The sequence below is a fragment of the Ornithodoros turicata genome, chromosome 9, assembly GCF_037126465.1.
Source record: "Ornithodoros turicata isolate Travis chromosome 9, ASM3712646v1, whole genome shotgun sequence".
NCBI lineage: Eukaryota > Metazoa > Arthropoda > Arachnida > Ixodida > Argasidae > Ornithodoros > Ornithodoros turicata.
The window spans coordinates 39,161,728-39,186,944 of NC_088209.1; the positions used below are offsets into that span (position 1 = coordinate 39,161,728).

General features: G+C 44.9%; 1 protein-coding gene and 2 long non-coding RNA genes across 4 annotated transcripts; 1 reads left to right on the plus strand and 2 right to left on the minus strand.

The window, feature by feature from the left end:
• Positions 1-752: 752 nt before the first annotated feature.
• On the minus strand, positions 753-1,238 carry LOC135367956 (uncharacterized). The gene is made up of 4 exons (XR_010414596.1): positions 1,181-1,238; positions 1,031-1,084; positions 880-948; positions 753-809 (listed from the first exon to the last, which is right to left on the minus strand). It is a non-coding gene; the product is annotated as an uncharacterized LOC135367956 (long non-coding RNA).
• A 4,227-nt stretch (positions 1,239-5,465) lies between these two features.
• LOC135367958 (uncharacterized) lies at positions 5,466-16,839 on the minus strand. 2 transcript variants are annotated; one of them, XR_010414598.1, is made up of 3 exons: positions 16,657-16,839; positions 5,697-6,024; positions 5,466-5,542 (listed from the first exon to the last, which is right to left on the minus strand). It is a non-coding gene; the product is annotated as an uncharacterized LOC135367958 (long non-coding RNA). The 2 variants fall into 2 exon arrangements; XR_010414597.1 differs by lacking the exon at positions 16,657-16,839 and adding an exon at positions 8,153-8,307.
• Positions 15,687-24,833, plus strand: LOC135367957 (protein spaetzle 3-like). The gene is made up of 5 exons (XM_064601050.1): positions 15,687-15,904; positions 20,771-20,895; positions 23,092-23,274; positions 23,342-23,467; positions 24,200-24,833. The coding sequence occupies exons 1-5, from the start codon at positions 15,869-15,871 to the stop codon at positions 24,363-24,365; spliced, it is 636 nt and encodes a 211-aa protein (XP_064457120.1). The 5' UTR covers positions 15,687-15,868; the 3' UTR covers positions 24,366-24,833.
• The last annotated feature ends 384 nt before the right edge of the window (positions 24,834-25,217 follow it).

A 25,217-nucleotide genomic window follows, 5' to 3' on the forward strand; every position in this document is an offset into this window, starting at 1 on the left:
GTGTATGAAACTCTTCGTTTACCATGAATAAATAAATTTGTTGAAAAAAAAAGGTAAAGGAGAAAGCATGATAACTCACTCCTCCACTTCCATCTTTTATTTCACAAACCAGTAGCTTCACCCTGTTCACTTAATGTTCTTGATCTCCACCTGCAAAACAAAGAGCATCCCTACTGAGTGCATGATCACATCTAAATGTAAGCACTCCAAAACAGGCACGACTATGGGTGTTCTCCGAGACCAAATTTGGGTGATCCTTCTTCCAGTCCCACGCTACCTGCGTAATAAGGACCAAGGGATTGGGGTTAGGGTTGGCGTTTGGGTTGGCGTTTGGGTTTGGGTTTGGGTTAGGGTTAGGGTTAGGGTTGGGGTTGGGGTTGGGGTTGGGGTTAAGGTTAAGGTTAGGGTTAGGGTTAGGGTTAGGGTTAGGGATATGGGCCAGGCTTAGAAACCTACACTTTTAACCAATTTTTCCTTTTTTCTTGCAATCAAGCTTTTCTTGTCCCCTCCCCCTCCATGGTATCTTAGTCCATTCGTTGTGTTTGTTTCGTTTCGTGTCCTCAGCATCGCGTCAGTTCCTCCTAGAACGTTGGGTAGGCGTTCTGCAGGAATTGCGCTTTAATTTCGGCACGAATTTCGCGACGCCCTAAAAAGGCGACGGGGTTAGGCAGTTTTTGCCATTTTTAGTGAAAAAATAAAAGTGCTCAAATCGTGGTAAGACTAACCTCTTATGGTGTTTGCTGAGGCCAAATTTCGGTAGCTGCTCCCACTCTCATTCCACCTGCTGAATGAAGAGCTGAATGTGTGTCCTTGGTTTCAGCTCAATAGGAAAATTTTTATTATTTCGCTGAACAACGAAAAGAAGAAGGTAAGACTAACCTCTTGGTGTCTTCTGTGGCTAAATTTCGGTGATTGTTCCCACTCTCATTCCACCTGCACAATGAAGAGCTGGATAAGTGTCCTTAGTTTCAGATCAATAGGAGCATTTTTTTAATTCACTGAACAAGGGAAAGAAGAAGGTAAGACTAACTTCTTGTTGTCTTCTGAGGCCAAATTTCGGTGGCTGCTCCCACTCTCATTCCACCTGCAGAACGAAGAGAAGAATGTGTGTCCTTAGTTTCAGTTCCATAGGGAGCATTTATACTCTTTCACTGAACACGGAAAATAAGGTAAGACTAACCTCTTATGGTCTCTGCTGATGCCAAATTTCGGTGGCTGCTCCCACTCTCATTCCACCTGCAGAATGAAGAACTGAATAAGTGCCCGTAGTTTCAGTTCAATAGGAAGCATTTTTATTCTTTCACTGAACAAAGAAGAGAAGGTAAGACTAACCTCTTGTGGTGTCTGCTGAGGCCAAATTTCGGTGGCTGCTCCCACTCTCATTCCACCTGCAGAATGAAGAGCTGAATAAGTGTCCTTAGTTTCAGTTCAATAGGGAGCGTTTTTAGTCTTTCACTGAACAAGGAAAAGAAGGTAAGACTAACTTCTTATGGTGTCTGCTGAGGCCAAATTTCGGTGGCTGCTCCCACTCTCATTTCACCTGCAGAATGAAGAGCTGAATAAGTGTCCTTAGTTTCAGTTCAATAGGGAGCGTTTTTAGTCTTCCACTGAACAAGCACAAGAAGGTAAGACTAACCACTTGGTGTCTGCTGAGGCCAAATTTCGGTGGCTGCTCCCACTCTCATTCCACCTGCAGAATGAAGAGCTGAATATGTGTCCTTAGTTTCAGTTCAATAGGGATCATTTTTATTCTTTCATTGAACAAGGAAAAGAAGGTAAGACTAACCACTTGGTGTCTGCTGAGGCCAAATTTCGGTGGCTGCTCCCACTCTCATTCCACCTGCAGAATGAAGAGCTGAATAAGTGTCCTTAGTTTCAGTTCAATAGGGAGCGTTTTTAGTCTTTCACTGAACAAGCACAAGAAGGTAAGACTAACCACTTGGTGTCTGCTGAGGCCAAATTTCGGTGGCTGCTCCCACTCTCATTCCACCTGCAGAATGAAGAGCAGAGTATGTGTCCTTAGTTTCAGTTCAATAGGGATCATTTTTATTCTTTCATTGAACAAGGAAAAGAAGGTAAGACTAACCTCTTGGTGTCTGCTGAGGCCAAATTTCGGTGACTGCTCCCCCTCTCATTCCACCTGCAGAATGAAGAGGAGAATATGTGTCCTTAGTTTCAGTTCAATAGGGATCATTTTTATTCTTTCACTGAACAAGGAAAATAAGGTAAGACTAACATCTTGGTGTCTTCTGAGGCCAAATTTCGGTGGCTGTTCGCACTCTTATTCCACCTGCTGAATGTAGAGCTGAATGTGTGTCCTTAGTTTCAGCTCAATATGAGCATTTTTATTCTTTCACTGAACAAGGAAAAGAAGGCAAGACTAACCTCTTGTTGTCTTCTGAGGCGAAATTTCGGTGGTTGTTCCCACTCTCATTGCACCTGGAGAACGAAGAGCTGAATATGGGTCCTTAGCTTCAGCTGAATAGGAGCATTTTTATTAATTCACTGAACAAGGAAAATAAGGCAAGACCAACCTCTTGGTGTCTTCTGAGGCGAAATTTCGGTGGTTGTTCCCACTCTCATTCCACCTGGAGAATGAAGAGCTGAATATGGGTCCTTAGCTTCAGCTGAATAGGAGCATTTTTATTAATTCACTGAACAAGGAAAATAAGGTAAGACCAACCTCTTGGTGTCTTCTGGGGCCAAATTTCGGTGGCTGTTCCCACTCTTATTCCACCTGGAGAATGAAGAGCTGAATATGTGTCCTTAGCTTCAGCTGAATAGGAGCATTTTTATTAATTCACTGAACAAGGAAAATAAAGTAAGACCAACCTCTTGGTGTCTTCTGGGGCCAAATTTCGGTGGCTGTTCCCACTCTTATCCACCTGGAGAATGAAGAGCTGAATATGGGTCCTTAGCTTCAGCTGAATAGGAGCATTTTTATTAATTCACTGAACAAGGAAAATAAGGTAAGACCAACCTCTTGGTGTCTTCTCGGGCCAAATTTCGGTGGCTGTTCCCACTCTTATTCCACCTGGAGAATGAAGAGTTGAATATGTGTCCTTAGCTTCAGCTGAATAGGAGCATTTTTATTAATTCACTGAACAAGGAAAATAAGGTAAGACCAACCTCTTGGTGTCTTCTGGGGCCAAATTTCGGTGGCTGTTCCCACTCTTATTCCACCTGGAGAATGAAGAGCTGAATATGGGTCCTTAGCTTCAGCTGAATAGGAGCATTTTTATTAATTCACTGAACAAGGAAAATAAGGTAAGACCAACCTCTTGGTGTCTTCTGAGGCGAAATTTCGGTGGTTGTTCCCACTCTCATTCCACCTGGAGAATGAAGAGCTGAATATGGGTCCTTAGCTTCAGCTAAATAGGAGCATTTTTATTAATTCACTGAACAAGGAAAATAAAGTAAGACCAACCTCTTGTTGTCTTCTGGGGCCAAATTTCGGTGGCTGTTCCCACTCTTATTCCACCTGGAGAATGAAGAGCTGAATATGTGTCCTTAGCTTCAGCTGAATAGGAGCATTTTTATTAATTCACTGAACAAGGAAAATAAGGTAAGACCAACCTCTTGGTGTCTTCTGGGGCCAAATTTCGGTGGCTGTTCCCACTCTTATTCCACCTGGAGAATGAAGAGCTGAATATGGGTCCTTAGCTTCAGCTGAATAGGAGCATTTTTATTAATTCACTGAACAAGGAAAATAAGGTAAGACCAACCTCTTGGTGTCTTCTGAGGCGAAATTTCGGTGGTTGTTCCCACTCTCATTCCACCTGGAGAATGAAGAGCTGAATATGGGTCCTTAGCTTCAGCTGAATAGGAGCATTTTTATTAATTCACTGAACAAGGAAAATAAGGTAAGACTAACCCCTTGGTGTCTTCTGAGGCCAAATTTCTGTGGCTGTTCCCACTGTCATTCCACTTGCAGAAAGAAGAGCTGAATATGTGTCCTTAGCTTCAGCTCAATAGGAGCATTTTTATTATTTCACTGAACAAGCAAAAAAAGGTAAGACTAACCTCCTGGTGTCTTCTGAGGCCAAATTTCTGTGGCTGTTCCCACTGTCATTCCACTTGCAGAATGAAGAGCTGAATATGGGTCCTTAGCTTCAGCTAAATAGGAGCATTTTTATTAATTCACTGAACAAGGAAAATAAAGTAAGACCAACCTCTTGTTGTCTTCTGGGGCCAAATTTCGGTGGCTGTTCCCACTCTTATTCCACCTGGAGAATGAAGAGCTGAATATGTGTCCTTAGCTTCAGCTGAATAGGAGCATTTTTATTAATTCACTGAACAAGGAAAATAAGGTAAGACCAACCTCTTGGTGTCTTCTGGGGCCAAATTTCGGTGGCTGTTCCCACTCTTATTCCACCTGGAGAATGAAGAGCTGAATATGGGTCCTTAGCTTCAGCTGAATAGGAGCATTTTTATTAATTCACTGAACAAGGAAAATAAGGTAAGACCAACCTCTTGGTGTCTTCTGAGGCGAAATTTCGGTGGTTGTTCCCACTCTCATTCCACCTGGAGAATGAAGAGCTGAATATGGGTCCTTAGCTTCAGCTGAATAGGAGCATTTTTATTAATTCACTGAACAAGGAAAATAAGGTAAGACTAACCCCTTGGTGTCTTCTGAGGCCAAATTTCTGTGGCTGTTCCCACTGTCATTCCACTTGCAGAAAGAAGAGCTGAATATGTGTCCTTAGCTTCAGCTCAATAGGAGCATTTTTATTATTTCACTGAACAAGCAAAAAAAGGTAAGACTAACCTCCTGGTGTCTTCTGAGGCCAAATTTCTGTGGCTGTTCCCACTGTCATTCCACTTGCAGAATGAAGAGCTGAATATGTGTCCTTAGCTTCAGCTCAATAGGAGCATTTTTATTATTTCACTCAACAAGGAAAAGAAGGTAGGACTAACCTCCTGGTGGCTGTTCCCACTCGCATTCCACCTGCAGAATGAAGAGCTGAATATGTGTTCTTATAGCTTGAGCTCAATAGCAGCATTGTTATTCTTTCACTGAACAAGCAAAAGAAGGTAAGACTAACCTCCTGGTGTCTTCTGAGGTCAAAATTTCTGTGGCTGTTCCCACTGTCATTCCACTTGCAGAATGAAGAGCTGAATATGTGTCCTTAGCTTCAGCTCAATAGGAGCATTTTTATTATTTCACTGAACAAGCAAAAGAAGGTAAGACTAACCTCCTGGTGTCTTCTGAGGCCAAATTTCTGTGGCTGTTCCCACTGTCATTCCACTTGCAGAATGAAGAGCTGAATATGTGTCCTTAGCTTCAGCTCAATAGGAGCATTTTTATTATTTCACTGAACAAGCAAAAGAAGGTAAGACTAACCTCCTGGTGTCTTCTGGGGCCAAATTTCTTTGGCTGTTCCCACTCTTATTCCACCTGGAGAATGAAGAGCTGAATATGTGTCCTTATAGCTTCAGCGCAATAGGAGCATGTTTATTATGTCACCAATCATGGAAAAAAAAAGGCAAGACGTGTTTTCTGAGCCAAGTTTCGGCGTTTGTTTTTCGTGTACCATTGCACCTGCAGAATAAAGAGCACATTTTACCGAGTATGTGTACTCAGTTTCAATGCCATATGAGAATTGTTTATTATTTTACTGAGTGTGTGTGCATATTTCAGGTCATTAGAAGTGCTTATTTCATTGTACATAGAAAGGAAAGTTAGACTAACTAACCTCTTGCTGCTCTCGAAGTCCATGCTTTGAAGGCCCTCCTTCCATTCCCATCCCACTTGCAAAAAATTGAGAATATTTTACTATGTGTGGTTTATTTCAGCTCAATAGGAGCAGTTTTGTTTATTTACATTTCCAAAAAAGTTCCGGCTTTCTGTTCAATTATACCTGCAAAATGAAGAGCACCTAATGCTGAATATGTGTGCTTAGGATATTACCTGAATCTCCGAAGGTACTTGTTTCTGCAATGCTTTCCAGTGAACGTCTTCCCCAACAGAGCTGGTCCAAAATGGCTGAATTTGAGCTAGAGGGAAGCTCGTATATTTTCCCGCTGAAAATGAAACGAAGTACATGATCGAGTAATTTATTTCCGTGAAAAAAAAAAAAGGAAAGGAAGCGGAATGAACTACCAAGTAGCTCTCTAGGCAGATCTTAAAGGAACCATTCTATAACTTGCTCATATATCTCACATGAATGTGGCACAACCGTGATGAACGTTGTTGAAAAAGTACAGCCCGAAGCACAGTTAACTTGAACGTACCTCCGACCTGCGGACTGGGAGGAGAGCCACCCTAGCGGCATCTTTGCAAAATGAAGGGAAAGAGCGTTTCGACTATCCCACTTGCGCTGGGGGGGTGTCCGCCTTGCTATGAGCTGTTGACTGGGCATTGCATTACTACTGCATCCTTGCGATATCGGCCAGAATACACCTCTACATAATCGCCGTGAAACCAAAACAAATGTCGCGATGGTAACAACAGCTGACGGTAATGCGATGCCGAGTCAACAGCAGCTCATGGCTAGGCGGCTACCCCCACAGCACAACTGGGGCAGTTGAAACACTCTTTCCCTTTATTTCTTGTAAGCACCGCTAGGGTGGCTCTCATCCCGCTCCACAGGTCGGTGGCGCGTTCAAGTTAACTCTGCTTCGAGCTGTACCGTTGTCGAGGCACCGGCCAAGGGGGTTAGCCGGGACCCGTTGATCGTACTACACTACACTCTCTGTCAGCCCCAGGAACGCCCTTCTAACTGAAACTACTACATTGGTACTATTGCCTTTTGACCGTTATTATCTCTGAGTATATTTCGAACAATCTGTCCCGCAGGAGACAGTGAGATTGTTCATTCTTCAGATAGTCGTTCATTATTCACGATTTCCCATTCATGGACTATTGAGTGGGACAATTTCTGACAGTTACTTCGAACTGTTCCCGCTATTTTAGATTTTGCATTTGGATTATCGCTTTTAACTATTGATACTATTAACACTTTTTTTCTGTTCTGTACTTCAATATCATTACTAGCATTTCTATACTTCCAGAGTTTTCTGACTACTGATATTGCTTCCCCGTTGTTTCTGACCTTTATTAACTTTTATTCGTAGTTGTGTGACTTTCTGATATACAGTGAACGCTCGTTAATATGACCCCCGATAATCTGACATACGCGCTTTACGACCATACTCCTGGGGAACAATGCAGTGAAACCTCTGCAAATCCCCCGGTTAATATGACAATTCCGCGTTATGACCAAAAGTTCCGGGAACGACCATGGTCGTAATAACGCGGGGTTCACTGTATGTATTCCATTCTTCGACGGTTAGCGTCATCTCTGGCTGACACTCTCTCCACATCTACGCTTGCAAGAGTTGATCCAACGCTCGGTTTTCGGACGCCACGAAGTATACCTCTCGTCAAGACGCTGCATTAATTCATCGGGTGCGACTCGAGCGTGGCTTTTACCGCCTACGACAGGAATTGAATCTGCAAGATGCAGTCACTGTGGCAATCTGGAAAATGTAGAACACATGCTTCTCAATCGGCACTACAAACTTTTTTGGACCACTCTTGTCCCTATGGCAAAATTGCTTGTTATATGGCTGGCTGGCTGGCAGCAGCTTGCTGGCTAGCACCGCTAACCTTTTTGGAAAACGTGATGCATTGGCCCTCATTGTCTGACTTATCAACCAGATCACAGCGAGGAATGGGGCTAAGTATACCAGCCCTGGAATAAACGACGACATTTTCTTGAGTTTGAGGTGTTCTTGATATCACTATGCTTTATTTGGTTTCAATGTTGAATTGCGGTTTTGACCGACACTTTTATTGACAGCCAGCACCACTTGACATCCTATGACCACGTGACGCTGTGACACATATTGCCATTTTGACAGCCATGTAATAGCGAGTGCATTTGAACGCGTTTGACACGATATTACACTATTAATGGCGTAACTTTTATGGTTACGCCTATACCGTTGATTTGATACACATATTATTTTCCGAAATGGGCTGGCTAACGTTGATATATCAGCATGGGTTAACGTTAGGCTTAGTCTAGACAGCATGTGGACAGGGTTCCCTTCCATTACGCGAACAAAGACGCTTACATGCTGGCGTCCGGAAGGTCTTTTGGACCAAATCGTGTTCTTTATGCGAAAAAAAATAGCGTAAAAATACCTCCAAACGTCAGTGCTTTCCCTGCTCTGCTGGGAGATGCGCCGAGGCAGCGCAGAAGATTGTTTTCTGTACCGCAAACACTGCGCATGCTCACAGGTCCCGTTGTATCCCAGACTGAAAAAAAAAAGATAACCGAATCGCGCCAAAACACCCCCTCAAATCAATTAAGATCGCGCACGTCTAGACAACAACCTGACAATGCCTTGTGAAAACTGAACCTGCTGATAACCTGCGTAAAGACATGGAGCGAGAACGATGATGTGGCTTGCCAGCGCCGAAAGTTGGTCAAACATGCCTGGCCACACCATACATTCCCTATATGTGTTTGCTCAGATGGGCTTATTGCAATGACGATGCAAAGGGACACTGAATAGTTTTCAATGTTCAATTCAGTGCCAGCGTCGAATGCACAGCATAAAGCATTATGAGCGCAAGCGGGCAATAGCCTGACCCCCAAGCAATCATAGAACACGGCTGCAGACATCATGCTGGATCCACACACGGCGCATGTATCAAATAGCAGAGAACCATGTCTGCAAGCGACTTGGCTACGAAATTGCCGGCTTCCTTAGTATCAGTAGGCGAACGGGATTTGAACGGATCCAGTGTTCTACGAACTAGAACGGAAGAAGTGCAAAGGCGCGCCCTTATAGCTTCCGTGCCTCATCTTTTATTCGATACTTCTCGTCTTCGGCCCTTTCAGCGCAGGTTCAAGTTCTTGTATTGCGTGCGTTCTTGTTCCAGTGTGTTCTCGCAGGTCCAGGTTCCTGTTAGCCCAGGTTTAGGAAGCGGGGCTAACACAGAACTAGAAATAAAAAAAAAAAAAAAACGAAATGGGGTTACAGAGTTATTGTCTTGCCCTGCAGGCTCAGATGTTACATGGTGTCCTTCTTCTCGTACAAAAAAACTCAAAACTGTCCCACATCTTACAACCCCTATCGAATGCGTAATAGTCACACAAGCTTCTAGTATTGAGGACCCGTCATATCAGGTCCTCGTCTTTGCTGCTGAGAGGTGACCTCTCTCTCTACGAACATGTGTTTTTGTACCTGCGTTATATGGCGCTTATTCCTCCGTTTGTGTTTGTATAGATTTTTTTATATTGTGGTATCATAAAATGTACGTAATCTTTCTCTCTCTCTCTCTTTTAACCACTGCTGTGTTGGCTGAAGAGCAGGACGGAGGCATGTCGAGCTACAAAACGTAGCTTTTTTTCTTCAGTGTCCCGTATAGTTGTGTTTTTCTTGCGTGATATATGAAATAAAATAAATACTAATAAATAAAATAAAAAATAAAATGAAATGAAAAGAAAGATATCATACGGGGCATGGTTTGCATCGCTTACAAGTCTAACGTTTCGCCGTTGAGCAATTCATAAGGGAAGGGGGGTGGTACTTCGAGGAGAGCCCTACAGCAAAAATTGCATTTATATCCTGGAAAACAAAAAAATATATCTTTTAGAATTATCTTTTGCTCGATACGACGCGTGGCGATAACAATAAGGTGTTATCGCCGATAGTGGTCCCACACGTGCTGTTTCCCCCTTTACTGCGAGGGAACCTGAAGCCTTTATAAGCCGCAGCGGTACCAGCACAATAAGGAGAGCTGTCCTGACGACGGTGCTTGCAGCATCTAGACGGCGAGTGGTGGAGGAGTTCCTTCGGAAGCCTACGGCAATGGTCTACTGCAGGCAGCGGCGATGTAAGTTAGAAATTGTACTGTTTGATGCTGGTAAACATGAATGTTGCTTGTGTTCTGAGGCTGGCTTGTCCAGGGAGCATGAGAAGGTAGTTGTTAGGGGGTTTTCGCTAGTGTTTAGCCCTTATGTTTATTTGCTGTTTCCCCGCATTTTTTTTTCTTGCCGGTAACTTCTACCAAGAGGAATTCCAACGCCGTGGACGAACCTGCCGTCTTTACCGGGAGGGAACCTGAAGCTTGTACAACAACCCGCAGCGGTACCAGCGCAGAAGGTCGAGCTATCCTGAAGACTGTGCTAGCGGCGAAGGGGTTTCTTCAACAGATTCCGACAGCGGTCTACTGCAGGGAACGACGACGTAAGCGAATACTCATGCTATTTGTTGCTGGTTCACCTGAATGTTGGTTGTTCCCTCCGGGGCTGGTTTGCGCAGGGAGAGTGAGCAGATGGTTAGCTGTTTTCTCTAGTGTTTCATCCTTTTTTTTTTCTTTGCCTTTTATTTGCTTTCTTTTCTTGCCGGTCATGCCCCCCCCCCCCCCTCGGAAGCGGAATTCCAGTTCCCTCGACAGTGCCGTGGACGAACCTGCTACAGCTCGGCAGCACCTCCGCCGTACTGGGATAGCGACCCCAGGTCACAAGACTTCCTCATCGACCTGAGCCCTTTCCAAACGGCCGTCCAAGTCACCGACGAGGTTGTCCTGAGTAGAGTACTGCCCAGAGTTCCGGGCTGACTGTCCTTCGGGTGACCGTCTGCACTCGCCAGGCGCTTAAAAAGGTCTGAGCCATTACGGTGGTAGCAAGGTCTTATCTCTGATAGCCCCACCCCCATTTTTTCAGACAGTCTTCCTTTTCTGCTTCCAGGGAACGTGAGGCTTGTTAAGCCATGGTGTTACGAGCGCGGACGTCTTAAGCAAAGGCATCTTCCCTACTGTTGCTGGCAGCGGACAGATTACGACGCAGTGGTCCTTATGCAATTTACGATTTATGCAAAATAAACATTGCTGTTGTGCATTCCTTGTGTTCTCTGGGGCTGCGGGTAGACAGGTCGGAACGGATGCAGGTCCTAAGAAAGAACCTTACGGAACGCGTGCTTGGGCGTTGTTTGTCCCTAGATGAAGCTCGCCTCTTTGGCCATCTTCTAACCTTTTGCTGTTCCGAGGCGAAATTCTTTATTTGGTTATAAGCCAAATGCTCATGGGGCAACTACACTTTGAGAGCGCTTCTTCCAGTTTCATTTCAGCTGTAAAATTGAGTACCTTTAGCTGAGCACTTTTATCTTATTGCTGGAAGTGTTAATGTTGTTGCCGGAAGCCCTTTGACACACCCTCCTCCCTGTGGCCAACTCTCATAAACTGAGTCAGCTGCCTTATGTTTGTTTCGTCCGCAATTTTTGGCGAACGTGGCAATCCCTTAAGGCGGCACAATTAGCTTTAACATAAGTGTTAACGGAAATGCAAGAAGACTCGGTTTGTCTGGTGAAAGTTTGAGTTCTATTTCATTATAACTGGTCTTCTGTACTAATAGCAGAGTATTACAAACTTGCAATGTCTTAAAATGATAAACGGCGGTAATATCCATGAGGCACCAAGCATGCATCCGATGATACATAATCGTCGTGCCTAGAGACTGCACAGGCATGCCATCGTGGTGTCTACATAATGCACGCATGCCAACGTGGCGTCTATATGACCAGGCATGCCTGCGTGGTGTCTATATTGACGACGCAGGCGTGCAAGCGTCATGCCGCCGCTGACATGCCACCGTGGTGATGCCTAGACGATGCAGACTTGCCATCGTGGTGTCTACATGACGAGGCACATCTGCCTGGTGTCTATATAGACGTGCTAGCGTGGCGTCTAGCCGCCGCAGAATAATAAGTCACTAAATAGTCCCTATTTAGTGACTCTATAGTAATAACAAACCACATTCCGCACAGTATTACGAGATTGGCTTTCAGACGACTCAACTCTTGGGATGAAACCTTCTTTTCTGACACGATTCCTTCGGGAATCTAAACTCCTGGGCATTCTCTGATGCGCAACGATTAGTGAAGGAGCTGTTACTTCTGTATTTTTTGATAATTTTCTGTACCCCAGCTGTTTGCTTCTTCTGTTTGCTTGAAAGCATTAGGGAATAGCAAGCCCACACCGTGGCTAACCTTTCCCTTTCCTTCTTACTTTGCATTAAACATATTCCCCCCCCTTCTTTTCTTTCCGCGGTGGGCTGGGAACGCGAATGAAGACACGAAAGCGACTAAAAAAGTCACCTCATTTATGTGTGCCACTAATGCAAAGAAGCCACCCGAGACCTTCGTGAAGGAATACGGCTTTTGTGAAACTGCGGTGTTCACCGCCCCGCCCTGTTTCGGTTTCACTATGCGTACCAACGTCATGATTACGTCATGGTGACGTTTCTTCGGTAGAGGTCCATTCCGGCGCATTACACGCAACATTACATGCCAGTATCATTCGTGCTCCCGACAAGTCATTCTTCTTCTCTTCCTCATATTCTCTTTCCCCCCATGAAATATGTCTTACAGGTAATAACCGCACAGAAAGCTTCGTAACAGTTATTATTTTTTTTTTCTAAAAGGATATCTCATAACACATAAGTATGCACCCAGGTACTACATTACTCAGCTAAACTCAGCGTTGGATATTGTAACACTAACTTGGTCTTCCTGATCCATCTGAAACATGCCGATATAAGTGCACGCAGGATTAAATAACAACGTCCGCAAATTTGCTCAGATTTAACCTCGGTAAAAGCAAGGATAACCTGAAGACACAGTCCTCGTCCAGTTGCGCCACCGCAGACGAGGTTTCGAGACCAAAGACCACAAACACGTTACGAAACCGAGCTAACCTCCGCACCTGCGGAGAAGCGACTTTCTTCTCGAAATGCGCGTTGCATAAGTTAACCCAATCTCCTCTTTAACTGCTTTGTGGGCCATGGACGAAAGAGCTCTAATCGGTTGATCAAAATGAATCGATGACAAAGTGGGGAACACTTTCTCTTCAGGCCAAGGACCTGCAGGGGTTGAGGCCGACTACTTTCACAAGTTGTCTCATATGTGACTCACTTAAGGATTTAACTTGTCGCGGTGCATTGTGGGGCATTAGGTGGCGCCTTAAATGTCAGCAAGCCGTCAAAACTGAACTTTTGCCATGAGAACACTGAAGAGGTTGTGAATGTTGAAGATGATCGATACAGAATTTTTGGTAACTTTCATGAAACTTTGATGAAATGCAGATGAAACTAGTTGGCATCTGGTTAGTGGTCAGCGTCACCACTTGTCAGAAGGAGAAGATGATGATGAGAAGGCCTTAGTGGTTCACGGCCATCTTTTGAGAGGAAGAAGGAAGAGGAGGGGAAAGAGGGATACATAGACGAGGATGGGTAAATAGATGACAGAAAAATCGAAGTTTGTTTCCGACAAATTCACGAATTCAGGATTGTACCGCCCATATTTATAGTGTTCGTGTCGTAAATATGTGTGGCCTGCCACAGCTAATTCTCGTTGTTCGTTTCCAACAATGCCGAATTGATAGCGACTTTATCACAGTCTTTTCTTTTTCCCTTTCTTTTCTTTCAAGATTTTTACAACAACCCGAGAATGCTGGGTTAGGACGAGCAAACGAGACAACTTTGAAAAAAAAAAAAAACATATATATATTAAAGAGAAAGAAAAAGAAAGCCACATCACGGGACGTTCTTACAACGGATTTTATGAGGACCATAAAACGAATCTTTAAGAGATTCTAAACTGAATATAAACTGATAAACTGAGTGACGCTTATAAACTGAATCCGAATCATGACACTCTTTTCGGTGCCGTTGTGACCTCCTGGTCCCTTCTACTTCTTCCTTCACTCTCTCCACAACTGTTACGGTCGGACCGACACAACATGACTGTCGACGTTGGTTGGCCGGCCCCCCATAGAAGTCCCTTTAACGTAACTCATGTAACTCGAAAGCTTCATGCGTAGCACATATATGATACATAATTTTGAGTATGATTCACAATTTCAGAATCCCAAAAGACACCTAACATGAGGGAAAGGGAGATCCCTGCACGCAGTAACGTAGCCAGAAAAATATTTCCGGGGGTGCTGTGGAAACTTTATAGTGTGGACTGTGGAGGGGGGGGGGGGATTTCATCCTTGCTACCTCACTACAAAGGTAAAGCTTCTACCCCGATGTGCATGACTTCCGCGTCTAATTACGGCAGGTAATTTCCGACAGACGGTGTCTCTTATACACTCAGTCGTAATGCGCTGTCCCACCACCAGAGGCGTTGTCGGTCAAAGACTCGCGCTTATCACTTCGCGAGACACGGTTAAATCGCCGAGGCTCCCTTAATTGAAAAGACGAAAAATGGCCGGTGAGAAAAAAAAGAAAGCAAGCACGCCTCGTTAGGTGTGAACGGAGCGTGACGGTTACTCAAATTGATTGTACAGTGACCTCACTATAACGACGTCACACGAGGCAGTCTGCGTTGCGTCTCGCGCAGTCCTTGCCGTTGACACTGCATTAAGCACCCGGTGAAGATCTGTTGCGTGCAACTTGGAATTGAACGAGCTCAAAGACAAATACGCTGTAAAGGAGGGCGAGAGCAAGAGGTGGTGCATTTACGGGTAGGGTAACGTTCAGAGACTGCTATGTTAAGCGCTGGGGAGTAAATCTCAGGTTCAGTTGACTCAAATGGGTAGTAATTGCTATGCAGAGGGACTTTGATGCCGTAGTTGCTATTCAATTTACGCTTTTTTTTTTTTACCTTTGAGTGTAGATAAGATTTACAGCGACACCTGCGGAGAACGAGAGCACTTATTTCGTCACGGAGTCCGTGTAGTTAAAGTAATAATCTTTCACGCAATGCTTCTGTCGTGTGGGAACGGAATTCAGACTAAATCTGTTACCATTACTTGGCTTTTAACGTGTAATACAGGGATCTGCGCATTCTATCGTAATTCTGTAAGGGTAGGGGGAGCGAGATGATAACCCGTAGCTGCTGGCTTTTGAGTCTTTTTGGTAGGTGCTTTGAGAGGTGTTGTAAGAGCTTTTGGGGGAGGCGGCGCTGGGAAAACCGCTGGTACAATATAATACTTCTTCATACATAATTTTATTTGGAAGGTAAGGATGTCGTAGTGAATTAGATTTCAAGAAAGGACCGTACGGAACATCGAAATAATTATTTGGGCGTGAATTCCGCTACTGTTATCACACATACGGGTTAATTATCGTTCATTTGTTTACAGTACCTAAATCTAAATGTCCCATAAAGCGGTGCTCTCCCGCCGTCTTTGGAATATGCAAGAGATACGGTTGCCGTGTTACTCATTTACCTTTTTACCACCACACAACGATACGATGAGCTTCGTTAATCTACATAAATATCGGTCCCGATGTGGTTCACCCGTCGGGCGGTGCAATCTTATTTAACATCTCCACAGATATACCCCCCCGAAACAACCGGCGCTTGCTCTCCACCGAAGAGCATGCCCTCCACCGTAGCTGAAGAAACATTTCCGCCAGAGCGGTAAGGCACCTTTCACCATAAACCTCCTCCGAGTGGCCGGACCGGCTCGCGAAACAACACAAGAGGAACAACAAGATGAAAAAGAAAAAAACTCGCGTTTTGACATCAGTTTTGGCAATAAGCGAGCCCCACCCCGTACACGACTTTTTCCTCTGGCATTTGGGGGAGAGAGGGACGCTGTGGGGGTGGAGAGAGTTGACCCCTTGGGGTCAGCACAGGTCTGACCCTCAATTTGGATCCGTGGGAAAAGCCGGGAAAGTCTGTCGACTCACTCCACCCACTACTCTCGAGGCGCATGCGCATTCTGAAACACCGGCTTCGGTGTCGTCTGCGAAGTAAAATGCGGTGATTCCGATCTCGTCCGGTGGGATTCTTCTTGGCGGTCTGCCGGCGGCACTTGGGAGTCCGAGGAAGGTGTGCTTGTGGTGGTGATGTGTGACGGTGGTGATGTGAGGAGGATCGCGTGGTGAATGTGGCAAAAATGGTGACGTGGCCAGGTGGGGGCGCGCTGATAGAGGTAAGGGGGTCATTTTTATCTTATCGTGTTAGGTTGTTTGTAACATTGTAACATGTAACACTGGATCGGTGGCGACGAGTCACGGGAGCAAGTATAACTGTCCACTGCGCCGCGAGTTGCCGCGTTGAAGTTGTAACATCGTAATAGGCAGTTAAATGGTAGAATATTCTGTGACGACCTATAGATCCCGTAACAACTATAGATTACATTTCCGCAGTAGCACGCTACATTTACTTTCATTGAAGTGTTTTTCCAATTTAAATCACGGAGGAACAGAGAGAAACTTTTTGTCCTTCAGTGTAACACAAGGAAAGACTACCTCGGGCACTGTTGATGTCGTACGTTTGTCTATTCGTCCTTCGTCCTATTCGTCCTAATTCCTATTCGTCCAATAATTTCTGGAGGCAACTCTTCGAGCTCTATTTCGTTTTGTCATGTCAGTCGACATATATCTTAGTAAGTTCATGGAAATTACGTACGTAAAAGACGGTCACATTCTAACAGTGGACACATATCACATCCTGGTCATGTCAAGGTGCACGCCCAAAACATAAGACCCATTAACATTCACATTGGACTTGCGCGCGTTCGATTAGATGTTCGCAAGAAAGTCTACAAGAAATTTTCCTTTCGTTCACTCAAACGTCAGCCGAACGACAGCTGTATATAAATAATACACCGCAGAACAGCTTGTGACGCCCTCTATGTAACGTAACAATTCATGTCATCATGTAATCAGTGCATACACTCACATTTCCCGGAAGCAAGTACGTGCAAACCATCGGTTATCTGTGCCTGGATACTGTGATCGTGGCGAAAGGGCAGCGCTCTCTCTTTCGCTCCGCTATCCTCCACGCCGTCGGGACTAAGTGATGAGAAGAGTGTGACGTCATCGGATTCCTTCCGTTTGTGGTGCAGACCTACAGCTAAGGAAGTCGTCTAGAAATAATGGACAAACGCCCGATGAGAGACCGAAAAGAAAGTAGCTTTCGCAAGCAAGGTGACACGTTCATTTATAATCACGTTCCACTTTAGGAAAGCCTCGGTAATCCACATTGAGGCTATTTATAATAAAAGAACAACGACTGTTTATGTCATTGTTTCGTAAAACTATACGATTAAAAGGCGCTGGTTCACTGAATACCACTATAGAAGGAGATCGGATCTTGAAGCCTCAGCTGGTCTGTACCTTGCACAGCCCTTTAGGTACACATGTGATTATGCTGCTAAAACTGTTATTTCGTGTTAGGTACTCCGTCTATATATACGTGGTATATGTCTAAGAAGTCTGTATTTTCTATAATACTCCGTCATCAAAGTTTCATATTTCCCTCAAGGATTTTTCCCATTCGGTGAGAGACCACGACGAGACTGGGCGGTGACCCGGGTCCCATTCCCGATATACAGGCCGTTTTCCCCGTGATTTCCTCGGACGATATGTAGGGCACATATCGGCACAGTTCCCGATGAAGTCGACCCAGGGCGCTCGATCCTCCCCTCCCAAGCAACGCGCCGACAGGCAAGCGCGCTCGGCAATAACACAACGTCACCAGCCAGGCAACCCAGAGTCTCAGTAACGGGCCATTAGACGACCGCATCTGGCACGATATACCCATACAGCTATATAGATGGACGCTCGAGAACAGAGTTTGGAATTTGGCCTTCCCTCCGAAAGCGTCGGCCAAAGCTGCTTTCCGGCGAGGTTTCCGCTCTACCGGTGCCTTATCCCGTAGGTCGTGACAGAGCCCCCTCTTCTCGACGCCCCATTTTTCCTGCTGTGTAATTACGAGCAAAACCGCCATAAAGAAGAGTCTCGTCTCCTTCGTAATACCGCCATGGCCACAGACACAACTCTCCCTCCGCTTCTATATACTTCGTACGTCATACACACCGTAAAAGGATATTACTTCTGCAACGAAAAAACAAAAAACAAAAAAAAGTTTTGTTGCGGTTTGATGATCGCTCGTATAGTCGTATTATACGGTTAAATGTTTACGACCGTTTCGTTGCGACAGTTCAAAGCGCGCATGACATCAGGTACGGTATATCGTCCTAGGTCTCTTTGTGTTAATTGTGGTCACGGTTTTCAAAGCAGCCTTAGGCGGGTTCGTACAAGTTCGGAATTAATCCTCACAGTCACCGTTCTTGTACTCGTTTTGGATTTGCTTAACGGATCCGTGGCCCTTGGTGTCTGTCGTATACCAGTGGGAATTCTCCTTGTGCCAGAGAAGAAAGGTCTGGTCCATGCGGAAGAGTGTCATTTAAGATAATACTATAGGCATTGTCAAAAGCCACGGGGATTTCTTTCAAACGATGACAGGAACCGAACAAGGCCGACCTATTCAACAGACTGCGTTCTTCTATAATGAAATCTCTGAACGACATCGGTGTCCTTCCCGCCGGACAGAATTCAACGCTGACGTTCGAAACGTCTCAATCTTTGTACAATAGAAAGAAAATACGTTGAACGGAATAAATAACGAAATTGATTAACTTATATGAGCTGATTCTGTACAAGAGGATTTGGCAGGATCGTGTTTCGAACGCGTCGGCAAGTCAAGGCGTAATAGAGAAGAAACAGAAACAGAGGAAAGAGAAGAAGAAACAGAGGGATATGTTTATTAAAGATAAAGGAAAGGGGGAAAGGTCAGACAGGAATACCTGTAAATTCGAGCAGGAGCAACGTAACGAAGATTTGACAAACATGGCAGTGCTTTTTGAACCCGTATACGACTCGGCAGTTCACCAGAACGCCGGACTGTGGAATATTGGTATAGACCCATCTTCCTGAAGAGTTATACCTCCACAAGAAAAACCGTTATCGAGGACGTGCGAATCACCAATGAGGACTATGTGTCGTCCCAGTTGACGCCTTGCGTGACCCAAACTTTCGATGGCCGCACATGACACGTCTCCTGCAAGGACAACCAGCACGGGACGCTATAAGAACATAAAAAAAAAAACTATGAGCGCGCTACTCTGCGATGAGATGATCGGACGGGTATTTGAGGTGTGGATATACACTAAGTTCAAATAGTTATGGCCTTATTCTTCGTACTCCCAATGATTACATTGTATAGAGGAGAGAAAAAACATGGCCGGTGATTGCATGGACAAAACGTTTCATCAACAACAGCAGAGGTCGACCGCACAAGCAGATCAGACAATTCACTTGGGAGGAGTCAACGGCCGCGACGAAGTGCTGCATAGTTATAGCACGCGAATCAAGACATTGAGTTGCAAGCACTGAGGGCAAAACAAAGGAGTTGCGATCGAATGGGAGACACTGGTATGAGGGACATTGCTGACATGCTCAGCGAATGCCTGGACGAGATAGTGGACGGGATTCTGCGAGTTCGTGGAAGGTTTCAATTGAGCGACCTCAAAGAAACGATCGTGCTATGAAGGCTCTAAGGCTATATAGTTTGGGAAGCCAATCTGGGAATCAGATCAAACACAGCTAGCAGTGGTAGCCGATAAGCCTAGTGTTCCACAAGCCGAAATGATCACGCCCGTGACTACTGAATGTCTACGCTGTGCTGGATTGTTGTGGCCATTGGTGATGTTCGGTTCAACAATTAATTGACCGTTCAACACGAAGAAAAGTCGTGCGCGTTTCGTCTCTTGGTCACTAATTCCAAAAGTTGAACGAGCTACCGAAAAACTCCATGTTCCCTAACAATACAGTGCGCTTGCTTCTGTTGCCAGAGCACTGAAGACGTGCATCCCATTACAAAGTGTACCAAACGTACCGATCTGGTACATTTACGAAGAGTAACGTTAACCCGCACATTTAACTTACGACTCTTATATCCTATGGTACCAGATGCCTTCTTGAAGAAAAGAGAGCAAAGACCGCCCACGCAACATTCCAAACTTTTCTTCTTTTCTTGAGCAAAGCGAAAGAAACGAAGCAGCAAGAAAAAGTGAAAAGTCTGACAGTCAGCTTTTCCAATGGAGGGTTGTGTGTGCGGAAAATTGCTAATTCCACATCGACATCACGCGGTCACGATATACTCCAGCAGGTGCTGGCGTGCAGGCGACTCTATCGGAAGTCGTACACCTTCTAGTTGGTCGCTTGATGGGAATCTTGAAAACTTCGAGTGTGGTCTCCTTGCGTTCGCCTACCCATCTGATCTGTGTGTGTGTGTGTGTCTGTCTGTGTATTTGGGGGAGGCGGGTTGAAAAGATATTTCGTGTTGCGGCATGCTTCTGGGCCGGAGGCCATTTGTTGGGGAGATGGCCGTCGCTCTGTTGTCACGCCATCTAGCGTTTTGCTCTGGCGCGAGTAATATCTTTCAGTGCTTATAAGGAGCTCGGTTTTGTCAAAATTACGCAAAGAGATACGAGTTGGTCTGACAGGAGTGGCCTGACGTGGTTTTTCGTGATGAATTGCCGGCAAAAGTATGGTTGTTTCTTGTACGGTTGTTGATGAAGTGGTTGTCGGGAAGTGTTTGTGGGTAACCCCGTAGGCGGTCTAAGCGGGGGTCCATTTTGTCAGTCTTTTAGAGGTTCCGCGCTCCAATGGCTCGGACGAAGAAACAAGGCATGAAACATTCTTTTTGATGTTGTTTAATTTGGCTCTCGCTCGACCTGGTACCTGGTACGATGTGTCATTGATTGGGTAAAAAAAAAAAAAAGTGATTTAGTATTTCACGTTTCCGTTTTCTTAATTGTGGGAGGGGGTGGAAGTCTTTACGCTCAGCAAATGTTGCTTAATGTTCCGTATAGGGAGCGGGCATGCAAATGCTAACGTTGCTTCTGGAATATACGTAGTTACACATAAAGTTTTCTGAGTCATCTGTGAATGCAACCATTGCACGTTGATCCCAAAAAAACAAGAAACAACCAAAGTTTTCTTTGCAGCTCTTGCTGGTGCTACTCCTCCTAGCATGTACGCTTGACATTCAAGCAGAAATCGTCAAGGGTTACCCGTGCTTCCGAAGACTCAACCAACTCTACTGTCCGACGCCAGGAAATAATTATCCAAAGTAAGTGACTGTCTGCAACCTTCACCTTTTTGATGCTCGCGTGTCTCTAATTATATAGCCATTTTCTTCCCCCGTTAACTTACGAGAGATGGAGGAAAATCTAGGGTTCTTTCTGCGAATTATGTTCATTTAAGGGTACTCCTCTCTATTTCTGGCGACATCGTCATTCTGTATGCGGCGCAACAGTTCGCTCTGTCGGAGCAGTGCATGTACCTTTATGTAGACGAACCTCGAGGGGGGGTTCCCGCGTCATGTGGGAAAAACATCGCGAAAGGAATATATTGAAACGGAAGGCACTATGTCTCGTAGGACCGGAAGCAATGATCGTGACTGTATTCGCGCAGAAGAGATTTACGGTTTGACATATCGATGACGTCACACCTTTGCGTCGTCTGCTGAAATCCCGACGATCGTTGACCTGTCCGTCTGCTAGTGCTTTCGCCGCGCAAGTTACTTAAATTTAATTGAACATAAGATGAGTAATTACGATTTTGATGTTTATACTATACAGCGTAAAATACAGGTTGAGAACCGTAAATAAACCGCATCAAAGCCGTAGTGTTGGTTCGTCTGCTTCGCCGAGTATGTCGTCTGCATCACCCCACTGTCGTCTGCTTCGGCTCTGAAGGCATGAAAACATTTTCTGCTCAAATGTCGAATTTCGTGATCCTACATCGGGCATATAGGACCCATTCCCCATAGTCCTTGCGAGTGAAAGCTCGTTTCAACTTCGTAGCACACATATCATTCGATTTGATGTGTGCAAACAAAAAGTGATCATTAGTGACCACCTGGTTCCAGAGTCAATTGGACGGACATCGAAGGTGGTGAAAGGTACAGGGGCAAGAGAGTCAAGAGGTACGTCCACTGCACGTAGACAATAACGTGCACGCTACCAAGGATCTGCATGCGCGTTTCTCCGAATCGGGTTTTCGATATATCTTTCACATGGGATTTTACTTCGAGTCTGTCGTACCTGTCTGTACGAGGGGAGGCTCGCTGCGTCCTTTTGAAGTCACGTGTCTTAGGACAAACAACGTAGGATGAACGCATCGCGCTGAAAGGATAACGAAGCATGTTCACCTCTATACCACAATGTCGCTTTTACTCTAAAAAAAAAAGTCATTTTAGTCCTTTCGGACACTATACATACTGGAGTAGTTGGTTGGTTGGTATAAAAAAAGAAAAATATGGAGATGTTTGCCCAATTCTACATTGGGCCGGCTACTTGAGTAGTGTGTCACCATATACTATAGGTAGTGTAATGTATAGCGACGTTCAGGGATTATTTACTGTTCTGGGAAGTAAACTTCAGAGTTGGGGGACTAAAATGGGGAATAATTCGAATCTAGGTGACTAGAAACTGTACCCTGGTTTTACTCTTTTTTTTTTTTTTTCGCTCTAGATTTATAATGACACGTGGAATTCGTAAGGACGAAACGAATTCTCCCTTCGTCCTCTGTTCTCCAATAAGTGCACGTCACGTGTGGCCATGTGTCCACGCATTCTCTCATGTTCATGTTCAATAAAAACCTGCACGTTCACCTTTCGTATCAACTATTCTCGTGTCCGCATGTTCGCCTGCAACCTGACATTACGCGACTTCCTGACTTTTGCATCCGTCGCATGAGGTTCCTGACCATTATTTCACTCACTGTATATACATGTCGACTTGCACGTCTCTCATTATCCCACCACTATCACTATGGAATGCACTGCATTCTCCCGGAGATGTGTCATGTGACTCTTGTACTCGTACTACAGCTAACAATACTTAACGTCATGTTTTAGAAACAAGCCTTCCTTGCACATCAAGGAAAATAAGAGAAGATGTTACAAATGGCTGGTGAAACTCTCCTCTAACATATAATAACACTTTCTTTTCAATGTGTTTCTATTTACGAAAAATGAGACAAAAAATAGACTTTTGATACCACAATAGCTTTGTAGACTGCTGCTACAGTGTTGCTTTTTCAGCTGAAATTCTACGTACGATAAACGAGAAGAACCTAACAGTTTAGGTACAACTCATTAGAAAAGAAGTCAGAGAATTGGGTACCTGAAGGCATCTTCGAAAATTAGAAGCTGCCGCTCTGTGAACTTCTTCATCAGTTCAGCGAGAGCAATACACTTTAGCTGAATTTTCCATAAGCTCTCTGTTCCTCCCTCATAAACGTCATCTACAACGATTTCTAGGGAGCGCATCGACATGTTCATAGACGAGAACAAGTCTCTGATTCGACGAATGTTCGGCCAATACGCCTCGCCCGACGAAGACGGAAGTCTGCACAGAGACCACTTCGAGACGTACGACGGAAAGACGATCCACACCAGGACAGAGAGGTCCAGGTCGTCCTTTAGCGGAGGCTCCTCCAACAAGTAAGCAACATTGACACTTTGCGTATCCTGTCGTATATTCAGTTTCGTTTTCTTCTCTTCTTTAAAGGGTGGACGCGTGCGAATCGGCCGTGGAAATCGTGACCCCATATTGGGCGTCCAACAGTGCTGGAAAGATACGTGCCATCGTCAACACTCAGCACCTGCAGCAAGCTATTCAGCAAGAAGTCTGTCAGTACGTAGTCAGTTAGACAGGTGCCTTCGTTGGTACCGTCTTAATTCTTCTTGTTGTTCTTCTTTTTCATTTTCCTGTTCTTCTTTTTCATTTTCCTGTTCTTCTTCTTCTTTTCCTTTTGCTTCTTCTTTTTCTTTTGCTTCATCTTTCTCTTCTTCTTTTCCTTCTTCTATTCTTCTTTTTCTTACTCTTTTCTGCTTCTTTCCTTCCTTCTTTTTCTCCTTTTGCTTCTTCTTTTGCCTTCTCCCTTCTTTTCTTCTTCTTTTTCTTCTCTCTTCATCTTCTCCTTATTATTATCATTATTATACGCGCTTTATGCGTTTTGACACCAATGCCCCGCTCCTGTTCCCCTGCTCCCCACGGATGAATGGGGATCATCTATCGCGCATGTATTTTTTATCTATATCCCGTACAAACAGAAATTGGACCCAAATTGCAAGTCATACTCTCCGTAAAATGACGTAAAATGGCACGCTCTAAAAATTTAACTTACTCACTCTTTCCCTTGTCCTTTTGCTTTGGAAAAACGTTTCTTGTTTTCTCTCTCTCTCTCTCTCACTCACTAACGGCCTTCATCCAGCTTGATTTCATTGATGAAACTGCCCAGCGGAAGACCCCGGTTTTTTTTTTTTTCCTTCTATAAACATTTCTAAACGGCTACCAGTCCTGTTGACACACCACAAATGTCCGTGATTTTTTCTCGCATTCATCGCAAACTGCCGTTTTTCGTAGGTCCGTGCAGACGAAAAAGTGTAACAACGACTGCAGCTGCGAGCAGAAATACAAGTGGCACAGACTTCTCGCTTACGACCCGGACGACGACTGCAAGGGCATCTTCATGGACTGGTTTCTCTTTCCATCCTGCTGCGTGTGTAGATGCACCAGCAACATCAAGTGAAGGCACACACACAAGCAATCGACAACTACCGATAGCCTGGCAGTCACGATGTCTTCGAAGGTCCTAAGAGTTCGGCAAGAACATAGAAGTCACGTGTCCGTGTGATCTTCCTCTCTGTGGTGCACTAAACTTTATACAGTGAGGCCTAAATGGAGTTTCTGTGACTGTTGTAGTCTGGAGGCAGGCACGAAACGGACGCTTGCAGTTTGTCGACGCCGTGCACGAAGTAATCTACGAGATAAGGACGAACGTGACCGCGGCCTACCCGCAACTATAGTGAGAAGAACTACTGGTAGTCCTAGCAGAGCCAGGGGTGATGTTCGCGCACTGTGGTTCTACTCCGCAACAGTCTTCAAAAGTCGAATGGGAGAGATGCGCAGTGTAGTCCGATAGTCCTGAAGTTGTGCCTGGAGCTGTCGTCGCGAATAGAATACGTGACTATCCGAAACGTCTCCGAAGTGAAGAAAACTAGCGTACGACAGTCTCATACAGCAGTCCTGCAGTGTCATGTGAGAAAAAGGTGCGAGCCATGTGTGATAAATGGCACACCTTCAGACAGCGCTTCCTTCAGACGATGCAGCTCGTGAACTACATACGAACGCAGTGCAAGTTTTTGTGGTGCTTGTGCAACAGATAATGCTATACTACAGCCAAGACATAGTATAGAAGGTGATCCAGAAGAGTAATAAGATTTCATCATTTCGAGAAAGAAACATATCGGTGTATAGCTTTGTCCAAGAGGGCTTGGCAGACCGCAAGACGCGGCTATTTCGAGGTGTACTGAGTATAGATGACCATAGGCATGGAAAACCATCGATTGCTCTTTTGGATCACACAAAAAGAAAATGCACC

What these genes read in the sequence shown, in the direction of transcription:
- LOC135367957 (XM_064601050.1), top strand. Translation starts at nt 15,869, where the DNA reads ATGGTGACGTGGCCAGGTGGGGGCGCGCTGATAGAG. An exon ending in GTGGGGGCGCGCTGATAGAG is followed by an intron (nt 15,905 to 20,770) that starts GTAAGGGGGTCA and finishes TTTTCTTTGCAG; the next exon opens with CTCTTGCTGGTGCTACTCCT. An exon ending in AGCGGAGGCTCCTCCAACAA is followed by an intron (nt 23,275 to 23,341) that starts GTAAGCAACATT and finishes TCTTCTTTAAAG; the next exon opens with GGTGGACGCGTGCGAATCGG.